This window comes from Porites lutea, chromosome 4 (genome assembly GCF_958299795.1).
Source record: "Porites lutea chromosome 4, jaPorLute2.1, whole genome shotgun sequence".
Lineage (NCBI taxonomy): Eukaryota > Metazoa > Cnidaria > Anthozoa > Scleractinia > Poritidae > Porites > Porites lutea.
In genome coordinates, this window is record NC_133204.1 from 3324561 (window position 1) to 3345751 (window position 21191).

At 39.3% G+C, this 21191-nt stretch overlaps 1 protein-coding gene and 1 non-coding gene across 3 annotated transcripts; both read right to left on the minus strand.

Annotated features, from left to right (window-relative positions):
- Positions 1–33: 33 nt before the first annotated feature.
- On the minus strand, positions 34–19585 carry LOC140935281 (uncharacterized). 2 transcript variants are annotated; one of them, XM_073384831.1, is made up of 9 exons: positions 18391–19585; positions 13141–13296; positions 11563–11758; positions 10407–10488; positions 9549–9714; positions 8396–8534; positions 6843–7014; positions 4720–5849; positions 34–1796 (listed from the first exon to the last, which is right to left on the minus strand). In XM_073384831.1, the coding sequence occupies exons 1-9, from the start codon at positions 19414–19416 to the stop codon at positions 1489–1491; spliced, it is 3375 nt and encodes a 1124-aa protein (XP_073240932.1). In that variant the 5' UTR covers positions 19417–19585; the 3' UTR covers positions 34–1488. The 2 variants fall into 2 exon arrangements, with proteins under 2 accessions (XP_073240932.1, XP_073240933.1); XM_073384832.1 differs by lacking the exon at positions 18391–19585 and adding an exon at positions 14085–15018 and having other exon boundaries at positions 44–1796.
- On the minus strand, positions 2693–2764 carry Trnah-gug (transfer RNA histidin (anticodon GUG)). Its single transcript has one exon. It is a non-coding gene; the product is annotated as a tRNA-His (tRNA).
- Positions 19586–21191: the final 1606 nt, after the last annotated feature.

Here is a 21191-nt window from a genome sequence, read left to right on the forward strand (position 1 = left end):
CCTGCCCCCGTTTGTCCCGGGATACCGCCTCCTTGCCTCCCTCAACAGATAACGTACGCTCCTTGGATACTCGCGGTGGGATAAAATACATCAATTTGTTTGAAGGGAATAAGCGTTTTTCGTTTTATATCTACAGACTTTCGTTTACAGTTAAGCATCAAGCAACAAGTTTTAGTATTCCATGCTATTATTAGTATTATAAGCGACCACTCTCGCGGACAAACTAGCAAATAAGAGCCCTTTCCCCTTTCTCTAACTTTCTTTAACGGTAAGCAAGTGACAAGGGGACGCACTTTCTTAAGGGAAACAGAGTACATTGGTTGGAAAAGAAATCTAGCTATTCAGTCCATTCAACCGGATGAACTCAACAAAGTGGTCTGCTTCCAATGTATGGGTCTTTATAGTTCAATTGGTTACAGCATTGCAGCGCTAACGCATGCGCAGAGGCCATGGGTTCGAATCCCGTTGAAGTCCCAAAATTTTTTCGGGTCAATTTTGCAATTGCTTAAATTGTAATTACCACTGCGACGATCATATCTTCATTTACACATTACTCATGCTCAATTGTATTAGGGTATGGGACAAATGATTAGACAGTAGACTAAGCCAAGCTGGGACAGCTGGGCCAGGGGTAGTTAGTAATTGCACCATAGCGATTTTCTGGGTGGGAGCTGAGGATGGGAATTTCACTCCTGTGTAGCTCCGTGGAAAATTGAACACGTCAAATCAGTATAGTTACGTAAAAGCAGCTTAAACTATTTCCCTAGCTCGAAAAAAAAAAAACAGTCCCTTACTGTTACTTGTGTTGCGACTAAAATGTGTTTTCTTGCACTCCGTTTACTGTCGACCTTTATATTCGCTTGTATGTTTTGCTGACCCATTGAAGATCACACAGTATTTTCTGGAGATTTAATCCTTCAGTTGCTAGTCTGAAATACATATTGCGACAGTTTTGAAAGATAGTACTTTTTTTAGTATCGGTGCATACGCCACTTCCACATTTCCCACAATGCACCCTATTTGCCCCCCAAAATTTTGAATAAGTATTGTTTTCAATTTCTCTTGGGACGGCTGTAATACCCTGGGCCAGTTGTTCGAACGCCGGTTTGCGCTAAGCCCGGGTTAAATTTTAACCCGCGTTTCTTTTTCTTTTCATCAAAAGCACTCTCTCGGATAATTTTCTCTATTCTTTTTTGGAGTATCCAATCATCAAATTGTAAGCAAAGAGAATTAAACTGAATTTGCCTTTTTAAGCTCCCATATCTGAGTTAAAATTTTTCTGTAACCCTGGGTTATCTTAACCCACCTTCCAACTACCCGGCCCAGGTTAAGCAAAATGTTGGGGGGCAAATAAGGTGCATTATGGGAAATGAGGAAGTGGCGTATAATCAAAACTTGGACAGCAAAGCGTACAAGCTGTAAGGCATATTTATTAATAATGGTCTATTTATTGTCTTATGATGGTGTACTTAATTAAAATGAAATGTCTTAGTCCTGTTCCACTGCATGCTCACGGGTGATCAGCGGTGTTCCTACCACCGGCCCATCTGCCTTGTACTTCCACACCAACTGTCCGTCGTCTGCTCGCAATGCGTACAAATAGGTGTCTATACCGCCTATGACCAAGAGGCCACTTTTTTCCAAACGAGGTGTAGACCAGACCGATGACTCCGTCTTAAAACTCCATACTAAAGCCCCGTCAGCCTGACGAAGAGCTAGAACCTCTCCTTCTCCAGAACCAATGTAAACATTGCCGTTAGGTGCAACGAACGGTGAAGAAAATATTTCACCCTTGCCTGTTTAAAGAAAGGAAAAAAAAAACTAAGCCTATATTTTCTCATGTACCCACGGGAGAAATCAGGAACGGTGCCGGAGCGGGGCTAACCTGCAGGACAGGCCTTTTAAAATATTGTTTCGCGTCAAGCGCACGAAGGCAAAAGGCAAGGCCAGTGAGGCATGCAGCTTGAGACACGCGCGTCGAGGGGTTCCGGGGTTACTTGGATCGCCTGAAAATTACCAAAAAATAAACGCATGTTCTGCAAGTTAGTGCGTGCGGGGTGAGTGCACGAGTACAAGTTGTCCTATGGTGATAAACGTCTTGTATACACTCATTTCCGAATGCTTAGCATAAATAACTTTCAAATTGATGGCGCGGGAGGAAATGTAAATCGCAGTTTGTACTCCTGATTCCATGTTCCAGATTCCAGATTTTAGGCAACTTGTAGGCAGTGTGTTTGGCCATTGAAAGACTAGATAAGCCAGCCAAAATGTAGAAATTATCACAGACAGCAGGACCATCCAGAATGTCTCCCAAGTAACAGTGACCGAAAGACGTTAGCGACAAAACTGTCGTGCGATCGTTTGCGGTTTATATTTGCACGATCGAAAAGCGCTAGTCAGCTCGTTTCGCCCTTTTAAATTTAATTTTTTTCTATTTTAATTTACGTTTTGTCTTAAAAAGAGTCTCTGAATTTTCCCCGTGTGTTTGTTCTGACAAAGAATACATTCACAGAGGAACGGAAGTTGTTTGCTGACGGTCAAAACAGCTAGCCGAGTTTCGATTTCTACCAAGAACACTAAAAATGATACGTGCATTACAGGAAAATTAAAAAAACAAAAAAAGAAAAAAAATTTAAGCGAATAAGTAGGATAAAAAAAAGAAAAACAATGAAAGAAAGAAGGAAAAAAAAGATGCCGAGACCAGGATTCGAACCTGGGTTACTGCGGCCACAACGCAGTGTCCTAACCACTAGACGATCACGGCTGAGCTACGCAGGCAGCGACACTTACAGTTGAGGAAATTTAATAAAATTAACACAAGACAATACGTCATTTTCCTTTCCGAGACACCCTGCGAGCAGAGGTTTCTTTCTGGCATGGCTTTTAGTATTTACGTAGTCGTTCGTGCCGCTTGTGAGTCGCCTAGTTGGTTTCTCTTTATCTCTCGGGACGACTGACAAACGGCACGAACGACTACGTAAATATTAAAAGCCATGCCAGAAAGAAAACTCTGCTCGCAGGGTAAGCACTGCGCCGGAACGGGTGAAGAAGGGGCCCCTTACTCTAAAATCCTGGTACTTACCGGATCCGATCTGAAAATTGGTTGAAATACTGGCGATTTTCTTAAATCGCCATATCAATCGTACAAAAATATATACCAAGTGTAAACCGGCCTTGTTAAATATTCAAAAACCTTACACCCCAGTGAACAAAGAAAAGAATAAATCATAAAAAAGAAAAACAGAAAAGAAAACATAGAAAAAAAATACCCGTTTGCTTCGTTTTGGCGAAAGAAATTAATCACTTTGCAATTTTTTGCATACGAGCGTCACATGCCTCTTAAATAACTCAGGGGCTACTTAATACAACAACGATTTAATTAACTGCCTTTGAGGCAAATTAATTAAGTGAAACAAACTGATTCTTATCACCCGCTACTATTATGAGCTACGTAACTGCAAAAGGGCATAAAACTTGAAAACTGGGTACTTGTTTAAACTATTACCACTATTATCGAGGTTTACACTCTTACTTTGAAAGAACTTTTTTATATGAACGTTCAGCCTGAAATTTGCCAGTATGTAAAGAACATGCTAAGAACATGCCCGAGCCGGTTTGGAGAAGAACAACTTCCTTTCACTGACTCTTACTTTCCTAAATCGAGAAAATCTGAATGTACATAATGTTCTACATGGAATCAGAGTGCAAGTCAAATTTTGTTCTTTCAATACACTCCTAGTATTAATGTGAACTACAGAGGATTACACTACTTGGAACATCTCACATGTAAGAAAGACACTCTCCATCCATTCTAACCCTCGGCCTCAGGAATCGGTCAGTGTAAAACGCAGACTGCGGACTGCAGACTGCGGACCAGGGGTAAAATGCAGACTGAGTGTAAAATGCAGACTGCAGACTAAGAGTAAAACGCAGGCTAGGGTAAAATGTAGAATAAAGACTGTAGACGTTTTTAAACATTTGTGCTCCTTCTTCTTCAAATCGGTGAAATAGCTAGCCTGTATGAGTTACACACTTCGCTTCCTAGTCCAAGTGAATTGCACATTCGCCAGAAGTTTCAATGAACATCCAAGCAGCTTAAGTCTGCGTACCTTGATTTGCAATACTTTCATAGAAGGTCATCCAAATTTCCTGCAGAACATCTTTTCTTTGTTGTTGGAATGACTTACTCCCGTTTTTATCGCCATAATTCCTGTACAGTATTTTGGGTCAGCAGCTTTCATTTAAGCGTAAACATCGTGGTGTTGTACCAGTTCAAGGTCCCTGGTGACGTATATCGAAAACTTCGCATCAAAAGTTGAAGCGTGAAGTCTCTCGGATGGAAAAAAGGTTCAGGATTGCGATTATGTTTTCGGGTCGTCGACGACGTTCCAGAGAAGAAAGGAATGGATTTGTGAAAGCAGATGTCATCAAGTAAGTGTTCGTTTACATGTATTTGCGGGATTTTTTTGCCCTTAAACCCTTCCACGACTACAGTTTATGCTCGGTCTGCATTTTACCCCAGCCTGCGTTTTACTTTTAGTCTGCAGTCTGCATTTTACCCCTGGTCCGCAGTCTGCAGTCTGCAGTCCGCAGTCTGCGTTTTACACTGACCGCTTAGGAATGGGCTCGGCTATTATGTTGTATTATGGTATAAATTAAGGTAAACAAGATAATAATAATAATAATAATAATAATAATAATAATAATAATAATGTATACCTTGCCGTGTCCATTTCTCTTTTCCAGAAGTCGAATCCAGAGCATAAATGTTCCCTTCTGTTGACCCAATAAAGAGAGTGCCATCTGCTTTGCTAACAACCGGCGATGACTGAAAGCTTGAATCCCCTTGGAATGTCCAAAGTTTCTCCCCACTTTGGACAGCAAACGCATAACAGTTGGCGTCAAAGGAGCAGAAAAACACAGAGTTGCCATCGTGGCTTAATGCTGGGGAAGAGAATATAGGTCCACCCGTTTCGTACGACCATATTATCTCCCCTGTTTCACCATTAAGCGAGAAGACATTAGCTGAGCCCTCGGACATCGAGCCAATGAAAACAGCTTTGCCGCCTGCGAGAAGAGCTGGGGATGACCAGATTTCTTCGCGCAAGTTCCGCTTCCACTTTAAAGAGCCGTCAGGGTTGACAGCATAGAAAAAGCCGTCCAAACATCCGAAATAGAGAGCGCCATCCGCACCAAGTCGAGTTGAAGACGTCACGGCTCCGCCGGTGGAAAATTTCCATATAAGGGAACCGTCGATGGCGTCGAGTGCACGAAGTGAATTGTCGTCTGTTGCGCAGTACACGATATTGCCGTCTGAGTTGAAGACGCATTTTGAACCGCCTTCATCAGCTGTGCCATGCTTCCATTTCAATTTTCCCGTTGCAGAGTCAAAAGCGTAAATCCAGTGATCATCAGAGCTAAGGTACAATGTTGAATCCTTAAGATCAACCTTTTCTACTAAGACGACTTTACCATTGATACTCTTCTCCTCATTACTTGCGCCTTCATCTGCAGCTTTTCTTTCTTCGGCAATTTCCTGATCGGAACTGCTCGGCTTTGCACGAGAATCGAACGGTGGACCATCTTCGGGAATGATTATTTTTCCATCCAGACTTTCAAAATACTCCAGGTCTTGCTGGTTTAGCCGCACGTGAGACAAGTGAAAGTTTGTCTGGATGTGATTTGGGTTGCGAGAACGTGGGAAACAAATAACATTACTCTCCAGACACCACTTTAATACAAGCTGAGGTATAGATGCGTCGAATTTGGAGGCGATTTTTCGGAGACCTTCATCGGAAAGTACGGGGTTTAGAGGCATGCCTTCCCTTTTCCACGAGTCTCCAAGTGTGCTGTTAATTGAAGGTAAAAGTTTGAGCTTAGCTCGCAGATTTCTTTCTCAAGTATCATTTTAAACACTGAGAGAATAACACAAAAAACTTCCAAGGCTCCTGACATATTAGTGTGCCGAATTTTATGCAAGTGTAAATAGGGAGCTTAAGAAACGGCGTTTTTGAGCGACGCAAGTCAACCGAAAGTGGACTTTTTTGATTCTTGAGCATTGTTTTTCGCCAAAATTTTTTGGCATCGTGTGGATAAGAAAAGTAAAGACACTTAGCAAAACGAATGTGGTAGCGTCAAGGTATATGAAACGGTAAAGAGCCTTACTTCCGGTTGAGGAGCGTCGCATCCATCCCATATAAGGCTCTTCAGGGATAAATGTTAAATTATCAATTTAAACATATGATAATCAGTATAGGAGCCCAGAGTCTTACAGGTTATTAACCTGAAGTAGGCGGTGAAAAGGCTCCCGAGGGGCATGGTGTGGGACGTAGCACAGGCCCCCTCCGCTCCTCATCTCCTCGGGCTTACTAGCTTTCTCTTCGTCATATGCTTTACAAGACTGGGGGCTTGTTCACAGGCTAGCCTGAATAGGTTTATGAGTCTGCTTGGAATTTCCAAATCCTCAGTGCTGTTTTAATAGAGACACATGAACTGGTATAAGGACAGAAGAGAGACCCTCGATGCTAGTGGGAACAAACCAAACCTATGACTACTGGCGTTTGAATTTCAAAGGTTGATTTTTGCAACTCGTGTTTTACAGTAAAGGCGTATCGAGCCACCTTGATGCTACCCGAAATGTTCACTTAATAAGCGCAATATGTAACAGAATAGCCTCTTTCTTCTTTCACTTCTTGGTAACATTTGTGTTAGCTGTACTTAGGAATTTCTTGTATTACGATATAGCAGTTCTCTCTCTTAAATCTACTTTAAAGAGTAAAAGGTAGAGCTTAAGTGCGATTATACGAATCAGCTCTTTATAGAGATAGAAAGGGTTTGTATACCTGTGTCCCGTGTATCGAATATTATTTTTGTCGCAGAACTGTCGTGTTTCGAGATCCTGACTGAAGACATCAAAAGGATTCTGAATGACTGACGGATGAATACTAGCAATTTCCAGTAGACGCCGTAGATCTTGAACTTCAAAGTTGCTGACACCAATACTTCGGATTACACCTACGTAACAAAAAGAGCTTATAAACAGCGAGAATAATTATGATCCGCATTAAATAAAAGTTTGCCGTGGCTTCAGCTTGAAAAAAGTTGAAAGTAGACCACGAAAGTATATAAAGAGGGCCCTGAGGGGGTAAAATGAGAACTGAGATTAAACTTTTATGTACTGGAAAAATGGGATTTACTGCACTGGGGCTGGGATTTAACCACTTGGAAAGGGCTAAACAGTTTCTCAAATGGGAAAGGAGTTTTTCTCCTTTCACGATCTTCGACTATATTATTTGATACAAATGCTCAAAAGAGTCTATTTTTGGAAATAAAAGAAATGATATTCTGTACCAGTAGACCTCAGTAGAAACATAGGGTCATACCAGTTTTTCTTATTTTTTGCACCCAGTTAGCTGGTCTGGTTACTTCAGCAGTTTGCTATCGGATGAATAACATGCGCATGTTTGAGTGTGACAGAGATCAAAATGGTGTCTGATTATATTTGGTAAGTGTTCCCCGATGATCAGTTAACTATGGTGATTGAAATAAAGTATTTACTTCATTACGCGCATCAGTTCGCAAACACTGAGAATGGGATTTCAGAGTGTTGATTGGGATTTGGACCAAACTTTGGCTGGGAACTGGGATTTGGTACCACCCCTCAGTTACGCATTTGATGGAAAAAAATATTTTGTTGCGTGTGTTCCTGTTTGCTATTTTTTCACTGCCGCTCATTTTTAACTTGCTGGCTGCAGCTTGGTGACTGCTAGCATTTCTCATTTTCTGACCGCCGATATAAAATTCTCACGTTGTTTTTCCAACAAAATTCGTCTCCTTTGATTTTTATCTTTCGCTCTAGCTCTTTCCCTGTTATCCACGTCAGTGTAAAACAAAGCCTCGACTTTGTTGCTGTATTTTCCCTCTAAAAGTCCAGGTGGCCACGCGATTTCGCGCCAAAAACCTGGAGTTGCATTTGGGTTGCCATACCTGTTGATTGAGTTATTCTACATTGGTATGCCTGTGGTGCGGAAGGACGCACGGGTGGGCGGGTAGACTACGGTCACGTGACTAACAAAATTTCTGGGATGCATAGATAACCAAATTTTCTTACCCATGGTGCTCCGCTAATAGTAACAAAGAAACTTGCTGGCACGCAGAAATCCGCGTTTATCGCTAACGGTTTTAAAAATTTATTTCTTCACTCAATCGCTTGGATTACCTTAACGTGGGGAGACTGATAAGAAAATTTTTTTTTATCAAAATGGAATTGAAAATGCTCTTTAATGAACTGAGTAGATTGCACTCAGTCTAAAAGAAAATTTAAGGGGGTGGGGGGGGGGGGGGGTGGTGGAGAAAGAAGAAAAGAAAACAATTATTTAAAACATGGTGTTTTTACCTTTGTCAACCAGTGATTCTAGAGCCTTCCATGAATCTTCCCAAGTTCCTTTGGGTTCTCCCTTCTGACAAATCAAGTGGGCACCAGGTCCCTCATCGCAATCCATGGAGTGGATCAACATCAGATCAATATAGCTGACCTATAACAGTTAACACAAGATTATCGACAAATATGTTAGCTCTAGCCAAGGTGAAATCTCAGTGGGTCCGGTGTTTGTCGCCTCACTTCCTGGGTATGGAATTAAGCCGTTTAGGTGTGAAAAAGGGTGTGGTTTGGTGCTGTCTGGGACCATGGCCTGAAATTGGGTATTGTTCTTAAACAACGTGCCTCTTGAGAACAGGGATTCTGGTCTAAATAGGGTAGGGAAAATAACATAAATTATTTGGTTCTGAAATAGGATAACGCCGTTTAGTTAAGCATACCGCACACACTCAGCCAAATATTCCAGAGGAATCCCCCACCGGGAGTATGGAATGTGCTTATTGGCCAAGTCCGAAAAATACTAAAGAAGGTTTAGGAGAACACAGAACAAATCTGTCAAACACCTGCATTGAGTTGGGGACTTGCAAGGGGATGCAAAGGGACTTGTTACCTTTAAACTACTCGGAAAAGGAAAAAGCAGAAACTACCTTTGAAATGCAATGTTGAAAGACAAAACTAAAAGGCCTCTAAGATGACAAAAAATAAAGAAATGCAGCAGCTTCGAGTAACATAGAATAAAGTGATCCCAAAATACTGGAAACTCCAAACTGAGAAAGAGAATTCATTTAAGAAAAAGCAAGCTTGATAAAACAGTGCAGCTACACAACTTGAACGCGGTGGATAAAAATGCAAGAGAGACTTCAAAAAAGCCGGATCGCGCTCAAGTGTGTGACTGGATTAAATGGTTACACAAATCTGTGGCTGCTACTCAATAAAGAATGTTAAGCTAATGCCGGTTTCCACCGGCAATTTAACTGCATTTTCTTTCTATTTCTCGTCGCTTTGAATTTATATGCAGAATTTACCGCAGAACTTGTCAACACATTCCCCAAGACAGGTTTTTGGTAAAATCGGCCACCGATTTGAAATTACGCCTTCAATCGCCCCAAACATCGCACGAAAATCGCTTGTGCTTGTAAACGGGCCTCAAGAAGCTAGATCAAATCTGTACCTGGAGTTTTTTTAGGGACTCTTCGACAGATTTGAGTGTTTCTTCGTATCCTAGAAAACGAGGATGAACTTTGGAAACAATAAAAACTTCTTCTCTTGGTACTCCACTTTCCTTCAGAGCTAAGCCCACGTGTTCTTCATTATAAGCTTGAGCAGAATCAATCATTCTGAAAACGTTTTAAAAGCAGCAGTTTAATGCTAGAGTTAAAACGTGCGCACACCCATGCACTTCAAAAAGAAGCCCATTTACATTTAAAGAAGAAAACCGAATTATATTTTAAGAGGTATCGGTTCTCGCGTTAGCGGTGTTTTGCGAGAATCTTGCGACTTAAGGTAATCCCAGTGGTAGAATTGGGAAAGTAATAGTGTCGCTGTCTAGCTCGTTGATTTTTCATTTTATTTATGTATCAATTTTGTATATTTACACAAGATTACATAATCTTTTAAGTCGTATTTGTCCTCTATAACATTTAATGCTTTGAATGATTAGAACCTGGCACTCACCAAAACAGCTTTCAGCGGTACTTAACTCAGAACTCTAGGAAGGCTGGGCGGAAGGGGGGGAGGGGTTGATTTCAGACCTCAAAAAGTAACCTGTGTAGCTAGCGCTTTCTGTTGGGGAGGGGCAGTGGAGGGAAGCGCGAGAGAGCACGCGAAGCCACGAAGGTGGGTTCGTACGCGCTTTCGCGGGATTGTTTCTCATGCGTGCGTTTAATCTTTTAGTTAAATGCCAGAGGTCCAGTTTGATACTTCTTCGTAAACTATTTAATTTATTTTTTTCTCAACTACTACATCGCAAATATCATTGGGCCAGACATTGGTAAATAATATGATGGAATTAACTATCAACAAAAAATACCTGTATCCAGTATTTAACGCTGACAAAACAGATGACTTAGTGTCTTCAAACAAACCAGCTGTACCAAAACCAAGCTTGGGCACTGTGGAGGGAAACAAGGCAAAAAGACAGCGTTTTATTCAGTGTTAACTTAGCAGATGTAATTCTTTGAAAACTTATTGGGTTCAGTTTGCGTTTGCAAGTGTTCTAGGCGCCACACTTTAAGTCACCACGCTATTTTAGGCAACTTCAAGACCCACCAAACGATCACAAAAATCACTGATATATTAAAACAGGAGGCTCCTGATTGAAATAACTTTGGCAAAATTATTTAGAGGAACACAAAAGAAATACAGCTCAAGAACAGTAACGAACATATATGGGCCAAACTGTAGAAGATTAAAACGTATTACACTGAGGTAAACTTGAAAAAAGGCGGCCTGCTTTTTTGTTTTTAAGTTTGTCTCAATGTGTGTGAGGTTGTGTCTTGCTTTATAATCACTTCTATTTGTAAAATGGTGATGATCTTGTAAACAAGAAGCTTTTCGTTTCAAAAAATTCAATCATTTGTCTTTGTTTTAGTGTAAGCCCTTAGTTAGCGAAATAGAAAAAATCATGGAAAAGAAAAAAACTGTGATCTTAGCGGGAATTTCCCCCAGCTACTATGAATGTAGCCCCCAGCTACTTTCATTGAAAAATAAATGAAAAATGGAACCAAAAGAAATCCCTAGCTGTTTGATTCCCTGCCTACTTGTTATATGTACCTGGCAACTTCAATCTTAGTGACAACCCTGCTTGGATAACCTCTTCAGAGGATAGCATGCAAGCAAGCTCTTCATTTTCAGTGGCGAGAGAAGGGAGTCATGAGCCCTGACAGAACACAAAAGTGGTGCTGATGGGTGACTTTCCACAATATTTCCGAAATAGAGATTGCTCACAGATTTTTCAGAGGACATTTGAGGAATTTTGTTGAAGGATGGCACAAACAGGGAGCCACACTGTAGCTGGATATTTTTTTCTATTGAACTTTTTTTCATCAAATATTTTTGATGGCCTTTTGAAAAACTTTGTACTTATAACAAAAATTGAAAATGCTCTACTATCCACAATGACAAGTATTCAGCTAAGAAATAAAAATCTTCACAAAATGCATATAAGTTATAGAGTACTTCCTTACTCTTGTATCCACTGGACAGAGTAACAAAAAGGCCTTCATGTATGGGTTCCTCAGGTGTATCCAATGCATCCGAATGTGGACGAAAGGCCTCGGTGATTGGCTTGTTCTGTGAGTGGCACTTGATTGTGTCTGGATATGTTTCAACAACTTTGTCAAACAATTTTGAGGTGTACACTACATCTTCAAAGTCACTTGTCTGATAAAAAAAAATGGACATTAACTATGATTGTCACTAAAGAAATTTCCAATCCTTTTACCACATTAGCCAGGGGCGGGCACCCAATGACGATTTCCTCCTAAATCAGTTGAAAACCTTTTTTAGGCTATCCAGTGTAGTTTTCAATCTATAGAAATACATTCTAAGCGACGCTTTAAAATTTGTATCAGTTTGGACATCCTAGGGAAGGGTGCGTCTTTCTGAAATTACAAGGACTTCAGTATTATTTTTCCGAAACATTTTAGATGCAGTATATCATTTTACCATGTATGAATGTGGAATTTTTCTGATTCCTGTCTCAATCAAAATTTTACGTTTCTTTTTTCTACAAAACAAGCATTACTTGGAGAGTAAAATGTGAAAAATAAAGCTTCAGAATTAATCGTAGGGAATTTATTAGATAAGTTTCAAAAATTGTACATGAAATTTGTAGCCGTCCTGGAGCAATGGAAAATTCTTGGCAACATTTCCTTCTCCGAACAGATATTTTACAGAAAACAGTTGTTGGGTGCCCCGGATTAGCAGCATGAAAAACCAAGAAATGAATGCTAAGCTAAGTACAGATCTGTCAAGAAGGGTATCTATAGCTATCAGGATACATGTTTAATTGCTTAGTATCAGTCCATTAGTATCTATGATAGTTTACATGTAATAAGGTTAGACACTTTTTTAAAATCTAAATCCACAAATAAATGATACATAGTACACTAACGAAGGGAAAATTTGATATACTAAGACAATAATATTAACAATGTTTTTTTAGGTCAACAAGTTGTCATGTAGACAAGATTTTTCCAGGTAAACTACTTAAAGTAGTTGCTACAGTGTCTAGAAAAAGGTCTTAGCTTAACTGTTTACATCAATGCGCACAAAACCCCACAAAGCGCCCCATATATGGAAATCCACGATAGTCTTGGATTCTGGATTCCAGGTACTGGATTCTGGATTCTTTGTCAGTGGAACATGGATTCTGAATTCCAATCATGACCAGGATTCTGGATTCCTTTAGCTTAATTCTGGATTCCAAAGCCCAGGATTCCAGATTCCACAAGCAAAAATTACCAAGATTCCGGAATCCACAGGCAAACATTTCCGGATTTCCACAATCTGGATTACTTTAAGCCTGGTTTTCATATGCCGCCGAAGTACCTGAGAAGTGGAACTTGAGACAACTTCGCCTGTGTGCTGGCGGTAAAGACTGACATGGCCTCTGTTGCTGGCGTCTTCTGCTCTCATATTGGAAAGGTGTCCCAGGCAGTTCTGGCAGGTAGCTCGGTGGCATATGAGAACCAGGTTTTACATGGGGTGACACAAATATAAGGCAAGTAAATAGTAAGTTGGTACAATATCCTTTTTCTTACGTCTTCTTCCTCGCCTGATAAAAGCTCATCATCATCTTCTGTCTGTTTAAAAGGATGAAACCACAGGGAGATTGCAATGTTTGGACAATCAAATGATCGAACATGATGCCACCAGTGCTGTGGGATGTATAAAATGTCACCTGCATTCAAAACAACCTAAAATTTAAAGAAATCCAAAAAGTTGTCTCTGACTACCACATGATTGTTTTTACTTTAGAAAGTCATACCTGAGGAGAAAAATTAATGCAGTTATAATCCCATCACGCATAAAATGACCACATGCAATCAAATAATAGGTTGTAGTGGTCATACACGCATGGCTATGTTGTAGTTCAATTTTATACTTGGTTTAAATTTTATTTCACTTTGCTCTTAGGTATGGTAATGTATGATAATGAGTTTAAAACAAAGGGAAATAAAATTCAAACAAAGGATAAAATTGAGCCACGTCAGCTACATTATATTACAATAATTATATACTATAAAATATTTCATGTAGTTCAAATAAACAAAAAGCTTTGATCTATAAATATCAATTTCTATAAATGATCCATGTTTGCTTTTGGGAAGAAAATTTTCTATTGTTTTATCTCTGTATGGTCTGGTTGTATCTTCCTTTCCCCAATTTTTTTCTTTACACATGCCAGTAATATCCAATGCCCTGTGATCTACTAAGAAATGCATAGAGTCACTTCTTCTTTATCAGAAAGTCAAGGCAGTTGAACTTTCAAAAATGAAGTACATATTCATGTATAGTAAATTTATAAAATACTCTTGGGCAGTAAGTCATGCTTTTATTCCATTACAATTTATTTGGTTATTTTGTCATTTTTATCAACTCCATTCCAAAGAACTGACCCATGAAAGACTAATGAGTCTCTCGTTACCCTATCATTTTGTTGTGCAATGTGATACGAAATACAAAAGAAAATTGCTTTTCTCACCTTATGAAAAGCAACTTTGGAAACGTTGGGAAATTTTTTAAGATCTACTGACTCAGGATTGACCGGTGACAAACCAGGAACAGTTGTATAATTATTAGCATACAATTTTTCTGCACTGTCGCTACTCGCTACGAGAACTTCTTTTGTCCCAGAAATGATAGTGAGCAGATTGTGGTAGCCATCATGGTGCAGAGCAGAGCTTGTGTTACCACTGCTATAAAGTAGGTGAATACTCTGTATATTTGGCATTATCTCCTCGCACTGAAGACAATAAGGCACCATTATATCGCTTGTCATGTCAGATTGTGGAAAAGGGCAGTCCAAATAAACTTGCTTGGTTTTGAAAATATCTAAGAATGTGCTTAGGTTCATTGTTCTTTTCATGGGAGGTATTCTCTCATAATGCTTTGTAAACTCTACATCGAAGACCACATGGCCATATCGCTCCCTCATGTATGTTTCATTGGCCCAATATTTCACAGCAGACCAATCAGCAGCAGCACCTCGCATCACAAGTGGCCTCCTCTTCTTTATGAAGTGGCTGTAAAAATCCCTCCCACTTGGAACATAAGTCATATCCTCTACCTCACCAAGGATAACTGGGCTTTGCTCTCCTAGCTTCATCAGATGACCTCTAAGTTCATACATTGCTTCAAAAACAGTTTCTTCTTTAGAAGATGCGTCATCAAAGAGTATTTTCTCGTCCAGTTTTCTCTCATTGTCATCACCATCTTTAATGATAACGGATGTTCCTTCGAAGGTGCTCTTGTCTGGCGCGTTTTCGCTTGGTAAAGGCACAACATCCTCATGAGCACCTACCATCCTGTGTTGTATGATTAACACATCCATCGACAACAACACCGCCAGAGGAAAAATTGTAAAAACTACTTTTGACATTTTGGCGGACTAATTCGTTAGCCAAATCTAACGCGAAAAAAAAGAATTTGTGGGGATCGAAGTTGGACAACTCTAATATTATACTGAACTTCTTGACCAAAATATGAAAATAAATTAAAAGATTGTCTAGTCTAATAAACGATTGCCGCGCTCACTTTCCGTATTTGTCACCTGTCTTTAATTAGCGGTCGATCGTTGTTTTATCGACTAGGAATACTTCTGTAACCAAATAATCTCGTTGGAAAGTACTTGACGACCAATCCCAAGTAAAGAAACTTGTGTTTCCAAATATTGCGGGTGAGCGATCCTCCTTGATTACATTATGCTGGGAGCGGAGACACAACTGAGACAGGAGATCGCACGAAAAAAAAAAAACAAAACAATCCAGAGACAAAGAATTCAAAATGCTCCAGGCGTTCTAAGAGATATTGCGGTGGCCTGATGCCGAGAGCGCGTCTGGAAAACTGGGAATGAGAATGAAGCTTATAATTAATTGCTTTATAGCGCGCAGTCCAATTCATTGTTTATCCAAATCAATTAATTGATCAAGAATTGAAAAAAATCTTTATTTATATATTTGTAATAGAACATGAAGTTGCTCATAGTTACGGGTAACACTTTCAGGCTCATTGTTTACTTAAGAGGGGAGTCCCCTTTTGTTTACATTTATTGAATGGTCAAGAATGTCAAGAGAAGCGACGGAAAATTTTACTACAATAACTGTTTCAGAAGATGAACGAATATGTCATGACAAATGCGATATTAGTGAGTTTACGCAACAGGACGGCAGGAAGAAGAGGACGGCAGAACGCTCGTGTGTGACAAACGTGACAAGGCTATTTCTTACGTGTTTTGTCGTGATCTTCACTTAACATCAATGTTTTCTGGTCTTTTACAAAAAGATCTGTTTAAAGGAAAGTGAATTTTGGCGAAAAGTTATTTCAAACAAAATTATTGTCACGCTTGTCACACAAGGTTTGCCGTCTTCTTCCCTCTCCCGTCCTGTTGCGTAAGTTCACTATTGACATCGGAGCTGTCATAGCAACCTAAACTAACCTAATGAATTCGTGGCCTATTTTATTATTTGAGGTCTGATCTTATTTCATTGCACTGGGATTTTATTCCAAAATCGTTCACAAAAACCTGTTCCTCCAATAGCCGTTCTGAAGTTAGTGAAGTGTTGAACAAATGCTTTGAGAGCTTTATCGATAGAGAGCTTTATTAGACAGTTTGGGATGAATTTTTGAGGGTTCGAATGGAAGTAAAAACTGGACATTCGTGAAAACTGGCTAATCAGTCTGTAGAAAAACGGTGTGCTTTGAAATGAAACGTGACCTTACATCAGTGGTTTACTTCCTTTACAAACGTAACAAAGTTAAAGTTCATGGGCATAGCTTTAGCTGATGGTTTGAATTAGTGTGTTGATGCTCTTGTTAGCGTTTTACCAATAATGTGGTCTACCCCTACGTACATTGATTACCGAAACGGGTGGATAGAGAAGCCAAAAATAAATGGATCGATCAGTTTGTTTTAGCTTTCGACCTTTTTCCACTGGCTCGGAAACGGGTGGATAGAGAAGCCAAAAATAAATGGATCGATCAGTTTGTTTTAGCTTTCGACCTTTTTCCACTGGCTCGGCTTTCAGATTTGAAATAGTCTGAGTGGATATCAACACTAATTTGGCGCCGTCTACAGTTTGGCTTTTTTAAGAAGTGAGAGCATCTGTATAGTATTTCTTCAATATCTCTGGTCCAATAATTTGTACGGTGAAGGACGTGAAGGCGAAGGTGATCGAGACGTTGGCGTAGAGGAGGCGGACTTAAAAATCTTTTCCAAATGAAGTCTACTGACGCTTCTTTCCTTTTTTCTCGCGCCAGCTTTAATTAACTAAACAAACCACAACAACAAAACCTTCGTGTAGAATTTGTGATCCGGCCTATATTAAAATACTTTAGTTCAAAACACAAATTTTGAATTCAGTGTCCTTTCGCTAATCAGCCTAGATCATTGTTCATACCTAATAGACAGGAGATAGGGTGAGGCACTGCGAATGATTTATAGGGTTTGAAATTACAGTATAGTAATTGGCTTTTTTTCCGGTGAAGGTGTAGTTGCTTGTTTAGGATTGGGTCACAGTACCGCAATTAATCCTTAGGGCTGCTCAGTCAGGTGTCCTGGTTTTAATTTTACTACATATTACAGTTTTTCCTCCACGCACCCTTTGTCCCATGCATGGGCCCCGGAGAAGGCCTGCAATATCATACGCCAGGATTAGGCCTGTACCGATTGTGTTCGAAAAATGCTGAAAAGTTACTTACTGGAATGCTTAAAAGTTGCTAAAAAATTGCCAAAAATCCAAAACGTTTCTATCTATAATTCTTGCTATTTTTACCCAAACGTTAATTAAAAGCTTTATTTTTTCGTTCTTCACCATGATATACTAACATCGGTCAAGAGAACAGCTTGAAACTTAGCATACCCAAGCTTACTTAGCCTACTTAGCTAATTTATTCATAATAAAAGAGAGATTTTTGCGACATTGTATGATTGTTCATTTTCTCTATAATTGAGCGATTTTTTGACTGCGTTTGAGGCCTCTTATGAAATGAAATTCGCATAAACTGTAGTTTCTACGAAATGGTTGACTTTTTCGAGCTTGATATGTCTCCTAAACCTGTATTTTTCCCCCCAAAAAAGACAATTTTCTCAGAAATGCAAAACTTGCTTAAGGTTGCTAGTAGGACGGCAAAAAGTGCTCAAACGCCAAAAGTTGATCAAAAGTTGCCGAGCACGATCAGGACTGGCCTAGTGCATGGAGTTGTCTATTGTGGTTACTCTGTTACACATTTGTTGTCAAGTTCGTATTGTTATAATCAAGAGAGAATGAGTATAATCTTGAGATTATTTGTAACCAATACAAATTATAACACCAGCTTCAACATCCAATTTGAAACTATAACGGTTTTATGTTACGGTTTACGATTATTCTACATTTATTAAATAGACAGTATCAATAGAACAAAACGTTGTCCATGGTTACCAAGCGTTATACTTAATTATCTTTGCTAATGGAGGGAAAGAGAGAAGATTCCTCCTTTGTTAATATTTACATGTATTGACTTGTAAGAAATATAGAATGCAAACGCGCATAACTGCATGTAGTACCGAGAAGCAGCGAAAAATTAATAAATGGTCTTAATAAATGGTCACGACAGCGGAGATAAACGTAACGTTACAGTCACAGCCGCACAAATTAAATTGCATTGAACCCTGCTGGTTATATATTTATTACCACTGTTTTTACTTCTCTTCTGTACCTTCAGAAATAATAGTAACTTTATTTTCCGTAGGTTGCTAAAATATTTATGATTGTCAAAAAAAAACGTAGTTTGACTCTTCATCGGCTTACCTTGTGGAAGGGAATTTCAGCAAGTTTAGGAAACTTCTTCAAATCAACTGCTTCAGGGTCGATCGGTGATTCAATATTGACAGTCGTGTGGTTACGTGGATAAAAATATTCCACAAACTTCGGATCTGCCACCAAAACTTCCTTTTTCCCCGCGATAACACTTAACAGATTTTCATAACCATCCATATGGCAGCTGGAGCTTGTATTTCCGCTGCTAAAAAGCAAATGCGTACTGGCAATACTTTCCATGATTTCTTCGCACTGCAAACAATATGGTACAAATATATCCTGGATCATATCACTGTGGGGAAACGGGCAATCTAAATAGACCTGTTTGCTTTTGTAAATTCGAAGAAATTCGGTGAGATTCATCGTTCTCTTTGCGGGGAATTCTCCTTCATATTTTTTAGTTAGCTGAATATCGAAGATGACATCGCCGTATTTTGCTTGTAGATAACTTTCGTTTGCCCAATGTTTCACCGCGGGCCAGTTCTTTATAGCTTCTCGCATAATCAAAGGCCTTCGTTTTCGTAGAAAGTGTTCATAGAAATCTTTGCCATTAGGAACGAAACTAAGTTCTTCAATTTCTCCCTCAATGATAACTGAGCCATGCTCGCCCAGTTTTTTCATATGGCCCCACTTAGTGTTGTTTTCATGATTGTTTGACGTTTTCTTTTCTTCTGAAACAATGTTTCCATTTTGCCTTGTATACGTATTTGGCTGTTCTTTTGTGAAAGTTGCTGTTGCATCTAGCTCAAAGAAAACTTTACTTTCATCACTATGTTTTGAATTTATATCCTGAGCATTAGTCGATGGTTCATCTTTCGAAACTTCCTCGAAATTTGATTTCACACAATAATCGTCTTCGCTTCCTTCTTGACAGGGAATTTCGCCATGTATTGCTACCAGCCTTTGAAGCAACCTTCCACAGAGCGATTTGACGTCGATTCCTTCGTGTTGTTTATAGACAAAAGCGGCCAAACAGCCAACAAAGACTATCATCATTAAGTAACTCTCTTTAGACATGACTGCGAATCTCGATCAGAAAATTCTTCAGTCAATTTGAGACAACAGTGACTGAGTCAAATTCACCGCTGAGGCCTACCTGAGGCGATGGAATAAAAAAAAAATCGGTGAAATTTCGACAATGATCCACCGGGGAGAGGAAACAATACTTGGGGATCGGGAACCGTAGGTAATATACTGCGACCAAAGCCATCACCTGGCGTGATATCCATGGTGAAATATGTTAATTTAGTGGAATTGATCAGCAAAGTTCTGTTTGCTTTTGTCTTTCACAAGAGAATAAAATAAAGACTTCAAGTACACACACAATATTTACATGACACACCAGGCGAGGGTATTTAAATAACATCGATTTGATGTTATGGCATAAAATAATCGAATTTTGTCTTCGTCGGTTGACTATTTTTTGCTGTCAAACTGAAAATATATAGACATGGTTCTTTTTCTCTCTGGTTAGAAAACAGCTGCTTTAATTTAGAAAAATAAAATTCTGAAATTCTAATATTACCTTAAAATTTATATTAATTACCACTACAGACTGAGCCTTTAATGTGTTTAAAACCTTTCTTAGCCGTTAAATACGTCGAATAATTAATGTTTTCCTTCTAAGCAAAACAGTGGTCCGATACGTTTTTTGATCAATAAGCAATGCCCTTCCACCATCATAAAGAATCATTAACATAATTTGACTGTATTTCAACGTACGAGAGTTCAAATTGCATTTGGCAGTCCGCACGATGTACTTAGAAAAAATATGTCCTTTCTTTTTTGTTAAAAGTTTTAGCTATGTTAATGTACCATGTCTGGCATTTGCTAGTAAATGGTTAATTTGCATATCGAGGAAGACACTTTTCGCAATTCGCTACATGTGGTCAATTTCCTAAATACAAAATGTTTAATGCATTATTTGTGATTAAAACATTTCTAAGGGGGTTTATAAGACAGCTGCTCGTTGATTAAGTAAAACTTTTAGCCGCGAGTTGTTCGGCAAAAAACAAGAACACGCACACTGGATTATGTCCGTTTTTCCAGGTCTTTATAAAACCGAGGATCCCGTCTGTTGAAATTACTCTTGAACTCTTTTTACTCGTTATTACTTTGTGTTCTCAGGGAAACCGTTTTCTAAGAAAATTTTCTTCGCGATGAAACGGAAAAGAAGATATGGATATACGTTTTTTTAATATATAAATACCCCGAGCGAACAAAGGGTGCCACTTTCGTCTTGATCCAAGCCTCTCTTTTAGAACGAGGCTAAATGTGAAGTCGGTTGATATAAAAATCATTTTTTATTCTTATGCAAAACGCATTTTCCCAAGAAGAGCTTTACACCGTTGGGCCTCCTTTTAAAGGTGCGTATTTTATGGACTATTTTTGTAATTTTGCCATTTGAGTCACTTGGAACTTAAAAGTAGTCTCGAATTATCAATATGATACTAGAAAGATTAACCGTATATGAATGTGCAATTAAGCGCCCGGGGTGCTTATTTTATCTCTTGAGGCGAAGTTGTGGAAGGCGCTAATTCGAAGCGGAGCGCTCATTTGAAGAATCACTTCTTTTTACCTTAAAGTTTCGGCCTCAAGGTGACAGCTGTCTTTCAAGTTTCAAACGAACAAAAGCTGCAACATTTTGCACCAAGACTAGAACGTATCTTTAGCCTATTATCAAGTGTGTTTGAACGTTTTGCTATTACCACATTCTTAAAATCCGACCGTGCGATGTCCTCAAATGGGCCATTCTCTTGAGACTGTACATCAAGTGTTATTCTCGGTTTTCA

Bases quoted from the DNA above. Each gene is read 5' to 3' on its own strand.
- LOC140935281 (XM_073384831.1), bottom strand. From the start codon at position 19,416: ATGTCTAAAGAGAGTTACTTAATGATGATAGTCTTTGTTGGCTGTTTG. The intron at 7,015-8,395 runs GTAAAAACACCA...TTTGTTACGTAG, and splicing joins AGAATCACTGGTTGACAAAG to GTGTAATCCGAAGTATTGGT. The intron at 5,850-6,842 runs GTATACAAACCC...TTCAATTAACAG, and splicing joins ATTCGATACACGGGACACAG to CACACTTGGAGACTCGTGGA.